General features: G+C 38.1%; 1 protein-coding gene across 3 annotated transcripts in view; it reads right to left on the bottom strand.

The window, feature by feature from the left end:
* Positions 1–22,162, bottom strand: part of PLA2G4A (phospholipase A2 group IVA) — a 159,732-nt gene that overhangs the window by 58,239 nt on the left and 79,331 nt on the right. For all 3 annotated transcript variants that reach the window (XM_057533338.1, XM_007175569.2, XM_007175570.2), the window contains exons 6-7: positions 12,612–12,649; positions 9,382–9,523 (exon numbers count right to left, since the gene is read on the bottom strand). In XM_057533338.1, the coding sequence (XP_057389321.1) occupies positions 9,382–9,523; positions 12,612–12,649 (180 nt within the window). The remainder of the gene's footprint in view (positions 1–9,381; positions 9,524–12,611; positions 12,650–22,162) is intronic.

Below are 22,162 nucleotides of genomic sequence, written 5' to 3'. Positions count from 1 at the left end.
ATTATTAAACTATAAAATTATACATTTTTATTAACTATAAAAAAGAAAGGGAAATTAGACTTATGAAGAAAATTTATTTCATTTAATCTTCTCATCCCTCATTGGGAGATTGGGATTGACATATATACACTAACATGTATAAAAGAGATAAGCAATAAGAACCTGCTGTATAAAAAATAAATAAATAAAATTCAAAAAAAAAATCTTCTCATCCCTCAAAAATCATTATTATTTTCACGTCTCAGAAGAGGAGGTATGGAGTGCACACATATAATACCTTGTTCACATCCAGATTGCTGATAACCAGGATGTGAGCTGAGGTGTCACTGACATATAATTCATACTCTTTCCTTTTCCCCATTATTCAGAAAGAAAAGAGTCATCTTTATTGAGCTAAATATAAATTATATTTAGCTAAATATAAATGATATTTAGCTAAATTACATTTCAGATTCATGTATCACTTCAGATGATAGCACAATGTTATGCAATAAATAGACTAACTTTGGATGTTTTAATAGTGATTGTTATTCTGAAATAACTTTCAAAGAATAACTGAGGACTTATAAGGTGCAGCTGTTAGTCTGGGCTTTAAATCTAAAAAAATCAAACAAATTAAGGTTGCCAAGAGTTTTTAGGTTATATTTAGACTTAAGTGCACCAATATTTGTGTATAAATGATATCAATGAATATTACTCATACTTCTCTCATACGATTACAGGAAATGAATTTTTATTTACCAAAGACGCTGTGTTTTGATTAAATTATCTTCATGCATTGGCTTGCAGATAGTATTAATTTCCTCCCTCACCAAAGAAAATTCTAAAGTGCTCAAGGATTTTTTTTTATGTTTTCATAGATTTTAAGTTCTGACAATTATATAAAGACTTTTGCCTCCCTGGTTCCTGTATTAGTCAGGGTTCTCCAGAGAAATGGAACCAATAGGTAGGTAGATACATAGGAAGGTAGGCTATCTATCTATCTATCTATCTATGGAACTGGATCACACAGGTGTGAAGAATGACAAGTCGAAATTTGCAGTATGGGACAGCAGCCTCCAAACTCTGGAGAGTCAATAATGCAGTTTTAGTCCAAACACCAGCAGGCAGAGACCCAGGAGAGCTGATGCCTCAGATGAAGTCCAAGGGTAATCTGCTGGAGAATTCCCTCTTGCTTGGTGAGGTTGGTCTTTTTGTTCTACTCAGGCCTTTGACTGATTAGATTGGGGCCCACCCACATTATAGATGACAACCTGATTACATAAATTTCACTGACTTAAATATTAATTGCATCAAAAAACATCCTCCAAGTTGATGCAAATTGACCATCACAAGTCCACCCCTTCTCAACTCGGCAGCCATATACATCTCCTTCAACCATACTTAATATCCAAAGAAAGACAATAACAAGGTCATACTACTGGCTAACATGATACAGATATCCTGTGTACAACTGGAAATGCACTAATCCTTTCCCCAGAAAAGGATACAAAGTCCTTAAACAATGCTTATTCTTCTCATTGATACTTCACAACTTAAATATGAATCTGTTTTTGTATTTCTGTGTGTACATGCACACACACACACACACAAACATATTCATAACAAACTAAGGAAGAAATACTCATGGCAAATACAGTCTCATTTCTGTAACTGGTCATCTGGTCATAGCTGGTATTTATAACTACCTTCTTTCACCATCCATTCTGTATTTTCTTTGCCTTCAACAAGCACCTCAGCTGGTGAGTAACCTTCATTCCTGAAGGGTCTGGGTCATTAGTAGTCCTTCCTGGATTGGGTGCTTATAGTTTTCCATTGACTTAACTCATGGCATGATAATACTGAGACACCACAGAGGATCTCTTGTATTCCAGACATACTCTTCATTACCTCCAACTTAGAGGAGTAGTCCAATCTCCCTTTAATAGTCAGAATCAACCACCCCAGCCAAGAGAGTAGCTCCCTTCTTTGCCTGTTGGTTCAGAGGCATGAGGAGCCAAAAAAGGTCAGGCAGCAGTATTAAATTACAGTTCAGTAGAATCATTGCTCCACTTCTGGTGGAAGCATTCCTTCCTTCAGAACTAAGACCTCTAAGTCAGAAGACTATAAGGTCACACAGACAGGAAACAAATATTTTGCTAGTGGGTCACTAGGGGTAATAGTGAGTGGTGTCACTCCCACTTCCACTCCTGGACCCATGAATCCTGGGGATAAAGAGCACCAATATTGGATACTGAGTCAGAGCATTTACAGCCTCCTGGAAAACCGTGTTCCAGCCCTGCAGGATATTGCCACAAAGCTCGCACTATAACTGAGTCTTCAAAAGGTATTCTACCATTTTATCAAGCTAGTTACTTCATGATGGTGGAGAACATGGTAAGGCTGGTAAATTCCATTGCCATACTTCATTTGCTGTGAGGTGAGTTCCTTGATCAGAATGCTGTGTGGAATATTGTGACTAAGGCATTTTGTATATCTATAGATGGTAGTTTTGGCAGAATCCTTGAGTGCAGGGAAGGCAAATCTGCATCCAGAATAAGTGTTTATTCAAGTAAAAACAAAGCATGCCCCTTCCAGGATGGCAGAAGTCCAGTGTAATCAATCTGCCACCAGGTAGCTGACTGATGACCCATAGGAATGCTGCTATATTGGGGACTCAGTGTTGTTGGGGACTCTGATGCCGGCCAGTTGAGGACTCAGCAGCTGCTGTAGCCAGCTCAGCCTTGGCGAATGGAAGACCACGTTGCTGAGCCCTGCAGCTGTCCTCTTTCAGGTGGTGCCTAAATAGCGTGTACAATCACCTCTAACAAGGCCCAAGTTTTCTCTCCTTTTGTCAACTGATCGTAGGGATCTCCCCCATGAGGCTCTGGGTGGAGGATGGAAAAGAGAAGGCAGTGTAACAGGAATGGGGAACATGGACATTTGGGCCACTTCTTCATGGAATTTATTTGTATCTTCAGGGCCTGTTCAGCCCAATTTCATATACTCCACTTCCATCTGATGATGGAGTGCATCTGTGCACACCCAATTTTATGGCTTGGTGGGTCAGATAACATGATGGTCAGCTCAGGTCACATGATAACTTGGTCACCCATGGTTAAGCATTCAATCTCTACTATGGCCCAATAAGCAGGCCAAAAGCTATTTTTCAAAGGACGGTAGTTATCCACAGAGGATGACAAGGCCTAGCACCAAAGGTGCCTATGCTGCAATTCACCTACCACAGCATCCCTATCTGCCACACACACTTCAAGCATCAATGGATCTGAATGGTCATATGGCCCAAGGGGCAGAGCAGCTTACGCAGCAACTGAGTCCTGTTGGAGAGCCTTCCCTTGCTCTGGGTCCCATTCAAAACTAGCTAAGGCGAGTTCAAACTGTTTGCCCAAAAATGTTTACAATCTAAAAGGAATAAGAATTGACACAGCAAAGTGCTATTGTCATAATGAAGGTGGAAGCAAGAGGAAGAATATTGTAGATGAAGAAAACAGAATAAACAAAGGAATAAAAATTCTTATTGACAACTCAAGGTCTATTTCTATTACCTCCTGCAGAAACTGTTTTGCTTTGCCTCCCCCTCTGTCACTAGACAGTCTCTTTTTTCTCTAGTTTTTCACTTAATTTATCTGACAAACTTAAGTACAGAATAGCACTCTATATAATAGATTATATTATTTAAGGACCACTTTATACTTCTATTTTCATCCAAAGCTATCTAATTGTATATCCCTTATATTCTGCCTTGACAGGAAACATTTCCTCCTTTATTCTTTGATGAAGATTGGAGTAAAATTTCCTTCTCTCATTTCCCTGCTATTCTAATTCCAGATCTGAGTCTCCCAACCAGCTTTGCTCCCTTTATGGTCAGTTACATGGAGACATGAAAACTGTAAAGCAGCATTTCACTTCACAGAAGAGACTGTAATCTGGAAACTACATCTGACCAAAAGCTATTTTGGAACAAGAAAATTTAAAAGAAGTGGCCTCTAAATAACCCTAATATGTCAAAAATTCCCATGCACAGGTCTTACTCATAGGAACGATCTCAGCCCTTTATTTATGGAGAAATTATACTAATCAGAGACACTGTTCTAACAACAAGCTTACTTATCAGATTTTAATTCCACAACAACAAAGTTGAAAGAGAAAGGGGTGATTTGAAGAAATTACTTCAAGGGAATATATAGAGCATGGAGAAATGGCAGTTGATTGCAAAGGCCACAGACATGAGAGCACTTAAATCAGTTCAGTCTGGGCAAAGAATTACGTTTTTTAGAACGACTTCCATCCAAATGATTAAAATCAATACATTTTAAACTTTTTTTTTTTTTTATTGAGAGTAATTGTTTTAAAGTCTTAGTACTTAAGAGAAGAAACTCTTGGATTACTAGAAACCTTAACTGTTTAACTAATTCATTGTCCAAGTAGGAAAGCTAAGGTTTTATTGAATTTGACACTGCCCTGGGGTGTTACGTAACAGCAACACCCACGTATTGGTTTAATAGCTACTATCGTATTGAGTAACTAAGACGTGCCTTACACATTGTTCGGGCTGCTTAGTACTCATCCTTTTAGCTGAATGAGACATTGTCTCCATTTTACAAGCGAAGTAGAGGAAAGAAGCAAGGCGCCCAAATTCCTACTGCCCAAGTTCATTCAACATTTTAATTTGACACTGATGTCCTACACTGGATGCTGCAAACCATTTGTTGAAAACTGGGAACAAGACAGGCACCGTCTCTGCATGGAGAATTGAGTAGGGCTGTTCCGTCTTAGACAAGGTGTCGCTCCTCCTTACCTTCAGGAGGCCAACCAGCCAGCACTGAAAGTGAAAGTGAAGAACGTGAAGATCTTGGCAGGGAGCAAGGGAAATGGGAGTTTAAGAGGCCCTTGGCCAAGGAGAAACACAAAATAGGAAAACGATATTTGTGTTATGGGAATGGGCGGTGCTGAATATATCTAAACAGATGATTTCTGCCAAGAGAAAAAAATGGCTCGACCAAATCCAAAACAACAACATCAAAAGTTTTAATTTGAGGAATGACTTCCAAAAACATGAGTTTAATATTTTTGAAGACTAGCCCAGAGAAAAGCATAATTACCTCATTCTCCATCTGCTGCAGAAAAGCCAATCTGTATGAATATTAGGCCAAATTTCATTTTCCCAGAAAGATTCCTTTTCACAAAAGGAGGAGTGCCTGGGAGGTAAGGCAGAAACTTTCCTTTCGAAAAGGAAAACCTAAGACCAAAGGCTACCGGACATCTGCGCCAATATGCCCCACAGACTTTCTAATGCAACCATTCAAACTGGGATCTTTTCACCCAAGCCTTCTCCTCAACCTGTCTCCTCCCTAACAACCTGATGCAAGTGTTCCTCAGTTGTGAGCCCCTGATGCCTCTCTAGCGAAGCCATCCCCTGGCTGAAATGCCAAGCCACTGCCTACACTTGTGCTCTGACTCTCACAACACAAGATTTCCCGAGGCTCTGTCACGAGTCAGGAGCTGAGCTGGTGCTGGGAATATAAAGGTGAAAAACACAGACACTGCCCTGGTCCTCATGAAAATTATATTCTAATGGAGAAAAAAAGACGTTAAATGAGTATCTATACAAATATATTTTTTTTATATACAAATATTTTTAAGTATGATTGTGGGAAATGCGGAGAAGATCACGTGCATATTTGTGCTATGAAAGAACATGACTGAGAGACTTAACTTGGACCTGGAGGGAGGGAGGAATGGATGAGGAAGACTGTCTGAATAAGTGACATGTGCACTGGTTCAAGAATGGGAGGCTGGCATAGCACAGGGAGATCAGCTCAGTGCTTTGTGACCACCTAGAGGGGTGGGATAGGGAGGGTGGGAGGGAGACGCAAGAGGGAGGAGATATGGGGATATATGTATATGTATAGCTGATTCACTTTGTTATACAGCAGAAACTAACACACCATTGTAAAGCAATTATACTCCAATAAAGATGTTAAAAAAAAAAAAGAATGGGAGGCTGTTAGTTAACTGAAAAGGGGGTGCGGTGGAGGGAGGGAGGGGAGGGCGAGGCCTGAGCAGAGAGAAGCAACAATGCATGCAAGAGCGTCACCTGGCAAGGGTTCTGCAGAGACCTGGAACCAAGAGGCACTTAGAGGAGGGGGCATGGGAGATTTGAGATGAACCAGCAACACATGAAGCTGGAGAGATGCTGTGAGGCCAGTCCTAAGAGCAGTGGAAGGATTTTAAGCTTGGCTTGGATAGAAACAGATTTGTGTCTTGAAAAGATCACTCTGAATTCAGTGTGAACAGAAAGTGGAAAGAAAGAGGACAGGCGTCGGTAGAACTATAGAGACCAGAGGATTTTGTGTACAGATTCAGACATGCTGAGTGTGAGATGTTAAGAATACAAGTGAAGGAATCAGAAAGAAGAGGTATAGGTATTCGGGTGTGAATCTCAGAAGAGAGGTTCTAGGTTGTTGATATACGTGTGAAAGTTCTTAGCCCAAATGTGCTGGGTGACACATGGAAGGGAGAGAAAATTCTTAAGAGGCGCTAAGGCTGAGTCTTGAAGAACTCACATTTAAATAATGCGCAGAGGAAGAAGATCTGGTAAAGGGAACCAGAGAGGCGTGATGAAAATAAAGGGAAGACAGTAAGGGAAGGGTAGCGAATGATTAAAATAGTAGGAAAACATGAGTCATTTGCAGCTACAGAATTAGGGAACACAGGGCCAGAAGATCCTTTGCATTTGTTAGCTGGTATCTGTGACTAGTAAAGCAGCTGCTGTAGAGTCATGAGGGCAGAAGCCTGAGGAAAGCAAGGAAGTAGAATGAGATTGTGTAGGAAACTCTGGAAAAGTTTGTGAAGATAAGGAGAGAAGCAGAGCGGAAAGGAGAAGGGAATGTACATTCCATGGGGATTTTTTGGGTTCCTTTTTTCTCTCTCTATATCAGAGTTTAGAGCAGGAAAATTTCGTACAAACATGGAGGCAGACAGCAGAGGTGGGGAGCAGCCCTGGGAGGACTGGACAGAGTTGCTATGTTGGGGCTCCTAACAGGGGTTTGCAATCCATATCTGAGATGATGTGACTCTGGAAAGAAAAGGCGCTGTTTCCTCCATTGAGCTCAGAGGGAAGTGGCAAAGGGTAAGCCCGGGTTATGAAACATGTCAATCCTATGGCAAGAAATGAAAGATGTGTCACCCGATGACTTTTAATTTCTCTAATTAGGAGGCAAGCCTATCAGCTGTGAGGGAGGCAGAGGGTGGCTCAGCACCTGGGAGTGAAACAAAAAGCATCTTAAATAAATGGAAAGCAACTAGGCTGGGAAACGCTGAGACGACCAGGATGGGTCTCCCAAATGAAGTTATGACCATGAATTAACAGAGGTATCCATTTCCATCACTGTGTCATCTGCTGAAATGGCTTTCTCCCCAGCTAGGCTTTAAACTCACCAAGGAAAGTGACTGTTTGGTATCACCCATTTCAGTTTTATTCACCTCAAGTTCCCAGCACAGTGTCTCAACAAATGAGAAATGGCAGAAATCAAAAAAACTTGAAATATCATTTCTCTGCTCCAAGGGCATAACAATGCCAAACAAGGATGGGGACAAAAAGATAGTGTAGAATTGCTGATGGAAGGTTTACTACAGAAAAACAAACCAACAAACAGAACACCCAAAAAGACTTCCCAGGAAGCTAGAAACTTCTGAGTAATACATACAGAAGGATGTGTCTTCAAGGACTCATTAGCCGGAGACAATAAGCAACCACAAGATGCATGATTGAAGAGCAGTCTCTTCTTTTTAAATAGAAGCTTCAATGGAGGTTTTGCTTCTCCTCCAAGCTTCCTTTTAGCAAAAATCCCCATCAGCAATATTTTACCTTAGAGTTTGCTCCCACAGTACCAAAAGCCACTCTAGAAGCCCAGACTGGCTTTCGACCTCTGCTACACCCACCTAGAAACACATTTAGAAATATGCCATCACATGTGGGACAGGGGTACCCATCTGGCCCCGTTACTCAGAATTTATTTCTCATTTCCAGTGACATTTTGTCCTTAATCTACAGTAATCTTTAATCCCTGGTCTGTGTGTACATGTATGGGGGTAAATATATATGCTTATAAATAGATATAAAATATATATTGACTTACACATTTAATGAAAATCTCTTTCTAAAAATAAATTATGTTCATCTAAAATATTTAATTAACAGAAAAGCTCAAAGAAATAAGTAAAAAAAAAAATTACCTGATATGCCGCTAAGAAGAAATTTCATTATTATCATCTGAGGAGCATCATTGCAGCAATTTATTTTTTTAATTTTGTTTTATTGAGGTATAATTGACATACATTATATTAGTTTCAGGTGTACAACATAATGATTTGATATGTGTATGTATTGTGAAATGATCACCACAATAAGTCTAGTTAATATCTATCCCCACATACGGTTACAAAATTTTTTTCTTGTGATGAGGACTTTTAATATCTACTCTCTTAGCAACTTAAAAATATATAATACAGTATTATTAACTATGGCAGCAATTTATTTTTGTAGATTTCAGAAAGAAGGATAGACCTATGGATGGATGGATGGGTGGATGAATGGACAGGTAGATAGGTAGATAGATAGGTAGACAGACAGATAGATACATGAGTGAAGGGATAAATGAATAGACAAATAGACAAAAACTGGATTGTATAATACAAGTTACTGAATAATAAATGACATTTACTTTGTTGGAATTTAAGGGAAGAAAAAGAAATTAAAGTACAATTGAAGGATTGTACTTTCAATATTTGTTGACAAAAATATTTCAATTTTAACATCTCTCTATAATTAGGATTATGAAAAATATTAAAATGTGGAGGTTATTGTTTTAACTAGTTGGCCAATTTTGGATGATATCTTTTCACTCCCTGCTATGAAATAGTAATAATTTGAAACATTTCTTTTTATCTTCCTATTCACATCTTTTAAGAAAATTTTTTGTTAATTGTTGTCATTAAGATTTATAACATTTTGTTCTTGTTCAGTAATGATAAGTCCCACAATTGTTTAATCTTAGTCTGTATTAAAATGAATTCAATGATCATTTTATATCCTTTTATAGGTTAAACTTTTGTTACTTATGAAATGAACATCTTGTGTGTGCATCAGTCCTATTCCTCTTTTAAAATCTATATATGATAAATATTACCAAATATGGGCAGCATTTGTGATGATCTTCCTCAAAGAGTTTCTGTTTATGAAAGACTTACCTTATCTTAAAAAGATAGAGAAATAATGCTTAATCACAATATTGTCACATTTGGGTGGAATTATTTGGGAGAAAGTACAAACAAAATTATTATTAAGTTGCAATAAAATTTGAAAAATTTCCAACTCACATCACGTGTAGAATACAAGCCTTCACTATTCTTTGGACCCAGGAGTTTCTTCATGTTTTCCTTTATGTTTTCTTTTCTCTGTTGTCGGAAGACTTTCTCCTGATCACACAGAGCCATACTAAATCGGAGGTCTGGGGATGAACTGTATATAAAATAGAGATCATGAACCAATGTCCCCAGTAGCCTTGTATTTTACATTACACATTTAGGTCTAAATAATATATAGAGTCACTTTACAGGTTTTTAATTTTCGTATAAATGCTATCAACTGTATGTATTCTGCAAAACATTTTTTTCCATTGAACGTTTTGTTTTTGAGATTCATCTGTGTTTATAAGTAAAACTAATTCAAATATATTTACTATTATGGAGTATTTTCATTATATAATTAGAGCACAATTTATGTATCCATAAATATTGACATTATGTCCAATTTTTTTTAACTACTACAAACAGTACCACCACAAACACGTGTATATATGTGGAAAAGTTTCCTATAATACATGCTGTTTAGAAAGAACACCTCACTATATCATCACAATAGATATAAAGTACTTTTCTTATTTTACAAATGAGTAAAAAAGTAATTAGAAATCTTTCAACTGTTAACAAAATTAGCAAGTAGGTATTTAAATCCAGGGCTTCTCATTCTGGAACTCATGTTCCTTGTAATGTACTATGTTGATCATTATCCTACATTAAGCACGAGAAGCATGATTTTTAAAAGATCTACAAATAAAGCAATGAACATAGATGTTTAGAAGATATCAGTACAAAAATATCTAAAAGAAAATTCAAAATATGTTGAGCAATTTTATAAATATAGTAACAGACATATGGCTTGTGTGTGTCTTCTTTTATGTACTATCTTTAACTCTCTAATTACTTTCCTGATTTTATTTTATATTTAATGGAAGACATTCCATGAAAAATTGAGTTTTCCTTTAATGAATATTTCATTTTATTTATTTTATTTTATTTATTTATTTTTTTTGGCTGTCTTGGGGTCTTCATTGCTGTGCGCAGGCTTTCTCTAGTTGCGGTAAGCGGGGGCTACTTTTCATCACAGTGTGCAGGCTTTTCATTGCGGGGGCTTCTTTTGTTGCGGAGCACAGGCTCTCGGCACTCGGGCTTCAGTAGCTGTGGCGCATGGGCTGAGTAGTTGTGGCATACGGGCTTAGTTGCTCCATGGCATGTGGGAATCTTCCCGGACCAGGGATTGAACCCATGTCCCCTGCATTGGCAGGTGGATTCTTTTTTTTTTTTAATAGATCTCTATTGGAGTATAATTGCTTCACAATACTCTGTTAGTTTCTGTTGTACAACAAAGTGAATCAGCCCTATGCATACATATATCCCCATATCCCCTCTCTCTTGAGCCTCCCTCCCACCCTCCCTATCCCACCTCTCTAGGTCATCGCAAAGCACCAAGCTGATCTCCCTGTGCTATGCTGCTGCTTCCCACTAGCTAACTATTGTACATTCGGTAGTGTATATATGTTGATGCTACTCTCACTTCGCCCCAGCTTCCCCCTCCCCTCCCCCACCATGTCCTCAAGCCCATTCTCTATGTTTATGTCTTTACTCCTGCCCTGCCACTAGGTTCATCAGTACCTTTTATATATTTTTTTAGATTCCATATATATGTGTTAGCATATGGTATTTGTTTTTCTCTTTCTGAATTACTTCACTCTGGTAGGCGTATTCTTAATCACCATGAGGGAGGTCCAACATTTCATTTTAGAGTCAAGACAAATTAATATATAAAAACAGAGTTTGATTAAAGTTCACTGTAAATATATAGTAAATTGCTTCTGGACCTATGTATACATTTAGCTGAGGTTTTTTTCCCTACATTTTTTTGATAACTCTGCTTTATTAAAGCATAATATTGTCCTAATTACACCAGTGGAGATCACTTCCCATTAAAACAAATAGCATTACTTTCATAGTCAAGTAACAAAAATATTTCTAATCTCATGCCAAAATATACCACTTGTAAGCAAGAATCGATGTAATTGAAAATAACACAACTAAAAAAGTTGGACTGTCCTTTGATACATGCTGACATATATTGAATGATAGTAGTAATTTATGTAATAATTTTTTAAGTTGAACCAACATTTTCTGGGGATCAAAATAAGAGAAGAAATACCTAAACCCAATGTCAATGTATCCGGCATCATTCATTTAGCAAATCATAAGAAATGAGAATGCTACACTAATTTTGTGATGTTCGTGTAAATAAAATGTGTACTAGTAACTCTGGTAAAACCCACTTCAGGGCTTCCCTGGTGGCGCAGTGTTTGAGAATCTGCCTGCCAATGCAGGGGACACGGGTTCGAGCCCTGGTCTGGGAAGATCCCATGTGCCGCGGAGGAGCTGGGCCCGTGAGCCATAACTACTGAGCTTGCGCATCTGGAGCCTGTGCCCCGCAACAAGAGAGGCCACGACAGTGAAAGGCCCGCGCACCGTGATGAAGAGTGGCCCCTGCTTGCTGCAACTAGAGAAAGCCCTCGCACAGAAACGAAGACCCAACACAGCCAAAAATAAATAAATAAATAAATTTAAAAAAAAAAAACCACTTCAACAGGGAAGTTCAAAGAGATGCAGAGAGGTTGAGGGAGGTGGGATCTATGAACCTCAGCATGAGGTCAGAGATGAGCTAATTCTCAAGGCAGGCCTGACTCCCCTAAGACTCACCATATGAAAATAAATAAATGAATTTCCAACATTCATTTATGGAGACCACTTTGAAAGAGCAACACACATCATGGAACTTAACCATTTATTTTCCTGATGATCATTATGAAAAAAGACAGTCTCAATTTTCAGTTTTTCCTCTTATAGTTTCCTGTGTATGTTCACTGTCATACTTTTTAATACCTATCTGAATCAGCAATGAAAATAGGCTTCAATAGCTGTATTTATTTCTATGGGAATATATATTTAACTTGAGGAAGAGCCCCTTCTAAAGGCTCTTCTTCTGACATTTATGATTTAACTACCAAACTACTGGAAAACTAAACAAAGAATATTAGTTGTTGTTTTTTTTTTTAATGCTGTAGTTATTAGGAGAGAGCTAAGGAAAACCAAAGTACATTTAATGCATTTTTGATACTCAAAGGTGTCAGAGTTATTTCATATATTAAAAGTGCACTCTTCAACAATTAAAATCAGTCAGTGGATCACTCATAATATTTTCCATCCAACGAAATAAATGGACTTACCAAACTTCAAGAGACATTTCCAGAATCATTTCAGTGACCTAGTATAGATATATTAGTCAGATTAGGGTCATAAAATGGAAGTGTATTATATATAATGCAAACAAAGTCAAAATAATTTTTGAGTGACAGATTATTTTTAACCTAAAAATATACTAAAAATAAAAGTAACATAGCTCCATGAAGACCCGAAATTACAGGTGTATCTCAATAAATAATTTTTTGTTATTTTTCATGAGATAAGTCTACTTTATACATCATTTGCACCATGCGGCATGTGAGATCTTAATTTCCCAACCAGGGATTGAACCTGTTCCCCCTGCAATGGAAGCACAGAGTCTTAACCACTGGACTGCCAGGGAAATCCTATACATCAGCGATCCCCAACGTTTTTGGCACCAGGGACCGGTTTTATGGAAGACAATTTTTCCACAGATTGGCAGGGGGGGATTGTTTGGGGATGATTCAAGTGCATTACATTTACTGTGCATTTTATTTCCATTATTATTACATTGTAATATATAATGAAATAATTACACAATTCACCATAATGCTGACAGGAGACGGAGCTCAGGCAGTAACACGAGCGATGGGGATCAGCTGTAAATACAGATGAAGTTTTGCTCACTCGCCTGCAGCTCGCCTCCTGCTGTGCGGACTGGTTCCTAACAGGCCACAGACTGGTACTGGTCCGTGGCCCAGGAGTTGGGGACCCTGCTATACATCATTTTAACAAGCATAAGAATTGCCTTGGCATGGTTGTTTTCCTTCTTCATTAAAAAGAAGCAGTGCATACCAAAATCATTACTCGAAAATCGTAAAAACTTCCTGAGATCTAAAAACTATGAAGATGTGTATTCTGGGGCTGTCCCTGGGCCTCAAAATCAGAGGTCAAAGTTAAAGAAAACCTGAGTGAAAATTAACACCTGTGCATTTGTGACAAGTGCAGGCTATAGTAAACTGAAGACAGAATGCCTATCCAAGGTGGACAGCAGGACCCAGGGGCCAACCAACTGTGGTCAGCTTAAGAAACATCTACAAATGGGATGTGGGGCTCAGGTTTTATTTTTTCAACACTATATGAACCAACCAAACTTATGGGAGGAATCCATCCTGTCAGTGGGCCAATTTGGGTTTAATGAAAAAAAGAATGAATAATATCTACAGAGAAAAGGGGTATTAAAAGATGTCTTTCCAGAGGCTATAAATCTGTTGTATAGAAAGGCCTTCTCAATACTATCCCTGCCATTAGTTATGAATAATGTAACTTTAGATTGTTGCGAGAACCAAATGAGAAAATGTTTCGAAGTTTGCTGCACAAGTGTAAGATGGTGCTATTATTTTTATTACATCAGTTACCATAAGAATATAGCTAGAATGAACCTGTTGAATACCTTCAAATAGAACAGAACTAGGATATGCCTCTTAAAATGGGAAGAGGATATTTTTTGAGCCAACATAAAATGCAATAGATTATTGGCTTTTTCTTTTTTGGTTTCAGGGGATGGAAAAAAACAAACTAGAAGGAGCTTTACAAAATGTTAAAATAAGTTCATGGATAATTCTTAGTACTGAATTTTATTAGTAAGAAAAAGGTATGGAAATTAACTGTACAAAAATTTGCCTTTCCCACTAAGTCGTAAGCTCTGTCTTAAATAGGTCTCTATTACAAGTTCATTGCACAGTATTTGGCATACAACATACAATCAATAAGTATCCGTTGAATTACTGTGTATGTGTGTGTGGAGCGGGAGCACATCAGGCATCTTTTCCTGTCAAGAAATATCTCATTGGGAGATTGGTTCAAGACGGTGGAATAGAAGGACATGTGCTCACTCCCTCTTGCAAGAGGACCAGAATCCCAACCAACTGCTGAACAATCATTGACAGGAAGACACTGGAACTCAACAAAAAAGATACCCCACATCCAAAGACAATGGAGAAGCCACAATGAGATGATAAGTGGGGTGCAATCACAATAAAATCAAATCCCATAACCACTGGGTGGGTACTCACAAACTGGAGAACAATTATACCACAGAAGTCCACCCACTGGAGTAAAGGGTCTGAGCCCCACGTCAGTCTTCCCAACCTGGGGGTCTGGCAACAGGAGGAGGAATTCCCAGAGAATCAGACTTTGAAGGGTAGTGGGATTTGATTGCAGGATGTCGACAGGACTGGGGGAAACAGAGACTCCACTCTTGGAGGGCAAACACAAGGTACTGTGTGCATCAGGACCCAGGGGGAAGGAGCAGTAACTCCATAGGAGACTGAACCAGACCTACCTACTAGTGTTGGAAGATCTCCTGCAGAGGTGGGGGGTGTCTCTGGCTCACTGCAGGGACAAGGACACTGGCAGCAGAAGTTCTGGGAAGTACTCCTTGGCATAAGCCCTCCCGGAGTCTGCCATTAGCCCCACCAAAGAGCCTGTAGCCTCCCTCACTGAGTCGCCTCAGGCCAAACAACCAACAGAGAGGGCACTCACCCAACTCATCAGCAGAAAAGCAGATTAAAGTTTTACTGAGCTCTGCCAACCAGAGCAACACCCAGCTCTACCCACCACCAGTCCCTCCCATCAGGAAGCTTGCACAAGCCCCTTAGATAGCCTCATCCTCCAGAGGGCAGACAGCAGAAAGAAGAACTATGGTACTATAGCGTGTGGAACAAAAACCACATTCACAGAAAGACAGACAAAATGAAAAGGTAGAGGACCATGAGAGAACAAGATACAACCCCAGAAAAACAACTAAATGAAGTGGAGCTAGGTAACCTCCCAGAAAAAGAATTCAGAATAATGATAGTGAAGATGATCCAGGACCTCAGAAAAAGAATGGAGGCAAAGACTGAGAAGATGCAAGAAATGTTTAACAAAGACCTAGAAGGATTAAATAAAAAACACTTAGAAGAATTAAAGAAGAAACAAACAGAGGTGAACAATACAATAACTGAAATGAAAAATACACTAGATGGAATCAATAGTAGAATAACTGAGGCAGAAGAACAGATAGCTGACCTGGAAGACAGAATGGTGGAAATCACTGCCATGGAACAGAATAAAGAAAAAAGAATGAAAAGAAATGAAGACAGACTAAGAGACCTCTGGGACAACATTAAACACACCAACATTCACATTATAGGGGTCCCAGAGGAGAAGAGAGAGAGAAAGGGCCTGGGAAAATATTTGAAGAGATTATAGTCAAAAACTTCCCTAACATGGGAAAGGAAATAGCCACCCAAGTCCAGGAAGCACAGAGAGTCCCAGGCAGGATAAACCCAAGGAGAAACAGGCCGAGACACATAGTAATCACGTTGACAAGAATTAAAAACAAAGAAAAATTATTAAAAGCAACAAGGGAAAAGTGACAAATAACATACAAGGGAACTCACAAAAGGTTAACAGCTGATTTCTCAGCAGAAACTCTACAAGCCAGAAGGGAGTGGCATGATATATTTAAAGTGATGAAAGGGAAGAACCTACAACCAAGATTACTCTACCCAGCATGGATCTCATTCAGATTTGACAGAGAAATCAAAAGCTTTACAGACAAGTAAAAGCCAAGAGAATTCAGTACCACCAAACCAGCTCTAGAACAAATGCTAAAGGAACTTCTCCAAGTGGGAAACATAAGAGAAGAAAAGGACCTACAAAAAACAAACCCAAAACAATTAAGAAAATGGTAATAGGAACATACATATCAATAATCACCTTAAATATGAATGGATTAAATGCTCCAACCAAAAGACACAGGCTAACTGAATGGATACAAAAACAAGACCCATACATATGCTGTCTACAAGCGACCCACTTCAGACCTAGGGACACATACAGACTGAAAGTGAAGGGATGGAAAAGATATTCCATGCAATTGGAAATCAAAAGAAAGCTTTAGTAGCAATAGTCATATCAGATAAAATAGACTTTAAAATAAAAATGTTACAAGAGACAGGGAAGGACACTACATAATGACCAAGGGATCAATCCAAGAAGAAGATATAACAATTATAAATATATATGCACCCAACATAGGAGTGCCTCAATACACAAGGCAAATACTAACAGCTCTAAAAGAGGAAATCGACAGTAACACAATAATAGTGGGGGACTTTAACACCTCACTTACAGCAATGGACAGATCACCAGACAGAAAATTAATAAGGAAACACAAGCTTTAAATGACAAAATAGACCAGGTATATTTAATTGATATTTATAGGACATTCCATCCAAAAACTGCAGATTACAGTTTCCTCTCAAGTGCACACGGAACATTCTCCAGGAAAGGTCACATCTTGGGTCACAAATCAATCCGTGGTAAATTTAAGAAAACTGAAATCAAATCAAGCATCTCCTCTGACCACAACACTCTGAAATTAGAAATCAATTACAGGAAAAAAAACGTAAAAAACACAAACACATGGAGGCTAAACAAGACGTTACTAAACAACCAATAGATCACTGAAGAAATAAAAGAGGAAGTCAAAACATACCTAGAGACAAATGACAACAAAAACACGACAATCCAAAACCTATGGGATGCAGCAAAAGCAGTTCTAAGAGGGAAGTTTATAGCAACACAATCCTACCTGAAGAAACAAGAAAAATCACAAATAAACAATCTAACCTTACACCTTAAGGAGCTAGACAAAGAAGAACAAACAAAACCCAAAGTTAGTAGAAGGAAAGAAATCATAAATATCAGAGCAGAAATAAATGAAATAGAAACAAAGAAAACAATAGATCAATAAAACTAAAAGCTGTTTCTTTGAATAGATAAACAAAATTGATAAACCTTTAGCCAGACTCATCAAGATAAAGAGGGAGAGGACTCAAATCAATAAAATTAGAAAGGAAAAAGTAGAAGTTACAATGGACACCACAGAAATACAAAGCATCCTAAGAGACTACTACAAGTGACTCTATGCCAATAAATTGGACAACCTGGAAGAAATGGACAAATTCTCGAAAGGTATAACCTTCTAAGACTGAACCAGGAAGAAATAGAAAATATGAACAGACCAATCAAAAGTAATGAAATTGAAACTAGGATTAAATATCTTCCAACAAACAAAAGTCCAGGACCAGATGGCTTCACAGGTGAATTCTATCAAACATTTAGAGAATAGCTAACACCATCCTTCTCAAGCTCTTCCAAAAAATTGCAGAGGAAAGAACACTGCTAAACTCATTCTACAAGGTCAGCATCACCCTGATACCAAAACCAGACAAAGATACTACAAAGAAAGAAAATTACAGACCAATATCACTGATGAATATAGATGCAAAACTCCTCAACAAAATACTAGCAAACAGAATCCAACAACACATTTAAAGGATCATACACCATGATCAAGTGGGATTTATCCCAGGGGTGCAAGGATTCTTCAATATACACAAATCAATCAATGTGATACACTATACTAACATATTGAAGAATAAAAACCATATGATCATCTCAATAGATGCAGAAAAAGCTTTTGACAAAATTCAACACCCATTTATGATAAAAATTCTCCTGAAAGTGGGCACAGAGGGAACCTACCTCAAGATAATAAAGGCCATATATGACAAACCCACAGCAGACATCATTTTCAATGGTGAAAAACAGAATGCATTTCCTATAAGATCAGGAACGAGACAAGGATGTTGACACTCGTCACCATTATTCAACATAGTTTTGGAAGTCCTAGCTACAGTAATTAGAGAAGAAAAAATAATAAAAGGAATACAAATTGGAAAAGTAGAAGTAAAACTGTCACTGTTTGCAGATGACATGATACTATACATAGAGAATCCTAAAGATGCCACCAGAAAACTACAGAGCTAATAAATGAATTTGGTAAAGTTGCAGGATACAAAATTAATGTACAGAAATCTCTTGCATTCCTAAACACTAACAATGAAAGATCAGAAGGAGAAATTAAGGAAACACTCCCATTTACCATTGCAACAAAACAAATAAAATAGCTAGAAATAAACCTACCTAAGGAGGTAAAAGATCTGTACTCAGAAGACTATGAGACACTGATGAAAGAAATCATAGATGACACAAACAGATGGAGAGCTATACCATGTTCTTGGATTGGAAGAGTCAATACTGTGAAAATGACTATACTACCCAAAGCAATCAACCGATTCAATGCAATCCCTATCAAATTACCAATGGCATTTTTTACAGAACTAGAACAAAAAATCTTAAAATTTGTATGGAGACACAAAAGACCCGGAATAGCCAGAGCAATCTTGAGGGGAAAAAAACAGAGCCGGAGGAATCAGGCTCCCTGACTTCAGACTATACTACAGAGCTACAGTAATGAAGACAATATGGTACTGGCACAAAAACAGAAATATAGATCAGTGGAACAGGATACAAAACCCAAAGTTAAACCCACACACCTATGGTCAACTAATCTATGACAAAGGAGGCAAGGGTATACAATGGAGAAGACAGTGTCTTCAATAAGTGGTGCTGATAAAACTGGGCAGCTACACATAAAAGAATGAAATTAGAACACTCCATACACAAAAATAAACTCAAAATGGATTAAAGACCTAAATGTAAGACCAGACACTATAAAACTCTTAGAGGAAAACATAGGAAGAACAGTCTGACATAAATCACAGCAAGATCTTTTGTGACCCACCTCCTAGGGTAATGGAAATAAAAACAAAAATAAGCAAATGGGACCTAATGAAACTTGAAAGCTTTTGCACAGCAAAGGAAACCATAAACAAGACGAAAAGACAACCCTCAGAATGGGAGAAAATATTTGCAAGTGAATCAATGGACGAAGGATTAATCTCCAAAATATATAAACAGCTCATGCAGCTCAATATTAAAAAAAACCAAACAACCCAATCAATAAATGGGCAGAAGACCTAAATGGACACTTCTGCAAACAAGACATACAGATGTCCAAGAGGTACATGAAAAGCTGCTCAACATCACCCATTATTAGAGAAATGCAAATCAAAACTACAATGAGGTATGACCTCACACTGGTTAGAATGGGCATCATCAAAAAATCTACAAACAACAAATGCTGGAGAGGGTGTGGAAAAAGGGAACCCTTTTGCATTTTTGGTGGGAATGTAAATTGATACAGCCACTATGGAGAACAGTAAGGAGGTTCCTTAAAAAACTAAAAATAGAATTACCTTATGACACAGCAATCCCACTACTGGGCATATACCCAGAGAAAACCATAATTCAAAAAGACACATGCACCCCAATGTTCATTGCAGCACTATTTACAATAGCCAGGTCATGGAAGCAACCTAAATGCCCATCGACAGATGAATGGATAAAAAACATGTGGTACATATATACAATGGAATATCACTCAGCCATAAAGAGGAACGAAATTGGTCATTTGTAGAGATGTGGTTGGACTTGTCATACAGAGTGAAGTAAGTCAGAAAAAGAAAAACAAATATTGTATATTAACGCATATATGTGGAATCCAGAAAAATGGTGCAGATGAACCTGTTTGCAAGGCAGAAATAGAGACACAGATGTAGAGAAGAAACGTATGGACACCAAGGGGGGAAAGTAGCGGGGGGGGGATGATGGTGTGATGAATTGGGAGATTGGGATTGACATATATACACTAATAAGTATAAAGTAGATAACAAATAAGAACCCGCTGTATAAAAAATTAAATTAAATTAAAAAAAATTTCATTGCTACTAGCGATAAAATCATGGGCTGGTCCCACCCAGACAGCAGCTCCTGTGTATGGAATTCTATGAATAGAAATATTGCTTTGAAGTTAATAAAATAATCAAGAATCCTAGTACAAATGGAATTAATCATGCCCAGATGAACTGTAGTTCAGTTTTAAGTCAAAAAGATAATTGGCTTCTAAACAATTAATGTAACTGCTGTGCATTCTATCAATGAAAGCACTGCTCAGACCACATCCCAGCACATCCTCATTTCCACTTTCAAATGGAGTCTTTCCCAAAGAGGGCTTGGAAAACATTTTATATTGAATGAGGTCACTTCTTCAGATATTTAGTTAGAAAAATGAGACATGGGTAAAACACAGTCTGCTTGTTTTAAAGAAATACATGAAAGCTGCTATTAAAATGAGACTAGATTTACTGTTTTTATCTCCAAAGGGCAAAAGCACCGAGGAAGAATGGAAATTAAAAGAACAAGAATACAGCTCAATATGAAGTTTGAGCTGAGTTTGAGCTCAATATTTAGTTTCCAATCTAGCAAATGGAAAGATTCAAAGATGGAATGGGCTTCCTATTCCCATGTGTGCTATCTCGTGACAGAAAATGGTTGGGAAAAAGCTGGCTTCTCAACTGGCAGATCCCTAAACGTTTTATATTTTAAAATATCTGATGCCTCGGAATTCCCTGGCAGTCCAGTGGTTAGGACTCTGTGCTTTCCCTTCTGAGGGTATGGGTTCAATCTCTGGTTGGGGAACTAAGATCCCACAAGCTGTGCAGCACAGCCAAAAAAAAAAAAAAAGAAAAGAAAAAAAATCTGATGCCTGAATATGTCTAATGCCTACTTGTTCCAACAATTTAACAAAAGGAAAATTAACTGTGCTATGTTTATGGTCATACTTGTCTTCTCCATAAGAATATCCCTTCTACGTCTATCTGCAACATTTCTTGGCTGAGACATTCATGATCCTAGACAGACTGCTAAGACTCTTTAAATGAAAGCAGGAGGAGAGAAGAGAAAACACAGGATTTTTCCGCCATTCGGAGTGTTATAGAAGGTGCTGCCATGTTTCTTGTCACATGGATTCTGATCCTTACTTCCATGTGTTGCCCAAGTGGACCACTCACAACCTGGAGGAAATTAAAAATTTTCCCTCTTGATGCACTATGTTCAGACATGCTATGAAGACGGACATTCACAATCTCTCTGCATCTTTCACCTGGAACACGTCATTCAGATAAAAGTGCCACAAAAATATGTGCTTCCTGTGAGGCATTAAACAATTATGGTAAACTCCTTCCCACACACTCCATGAAGCATCTCTGCATCGCACTCTTCCAGGTGGCTTGCATTATCAAGGCAATTAGAAGGAAAGGTGATCAAATTTCCCTGGGTCTCCCCCACCCCATAATACTTAGCCAGGAACAAGGACAATGAGGAGAGCTCCACCTCTTCTAGGAATTATTAATGTGAGAAGCAGGCTGTATTCATTGTATGTTCTTGGGGGGGAACAACAATCTCTTCTTTGAATTCCACAGTGGAATGCAATTTTAGATGCTTACAATGGGAGATGTTCAGTTGGGGCAGGGGAGGAGAACTATAGGAGAGAAACTAAAAAAAAAGCCATTTCACACTTAAAAATAATTTAAAAAGTATCTAACCCACTAATTCTCTTGCAAACTTCCCAGGGTCATTTTGAAATAATAAAGCTAATGCAACAAGCATAGTGCCTGGCATTAAGGAAGTCATTTAAAATTATTATTTCCAAAAGATGCACACTGTCAAATAATTTTTAACTTGAAAATCTATCCTATTAGTAAAGAGCTCATCAAATATGCCATGCCTTCTCTTATCAAAATACTCCAGTATTTAC

Source organism: Balaenoptera acutorostrata, chromosome 1 (assembly GCF_949987535.1).
Source record: "Balaenoptera acutorostrata chromosome 1, mBalAcu1.1, whole genome shotgun sequence".
In the NCBI taxonomy this organism is placed as follows: domain Eukaryota; kingdom Metazoa; phylum Chordata; class Mammalia; order Artiodactyla; family Balaenopteridae; genus Balaenoptera; species Balaenoptera acutorostrata.
The sequence above is the reverse complement of the archived record's forward strand: the minus strand, read 5'-3'. Positions and strand labels throughout refer to the sequence as shown.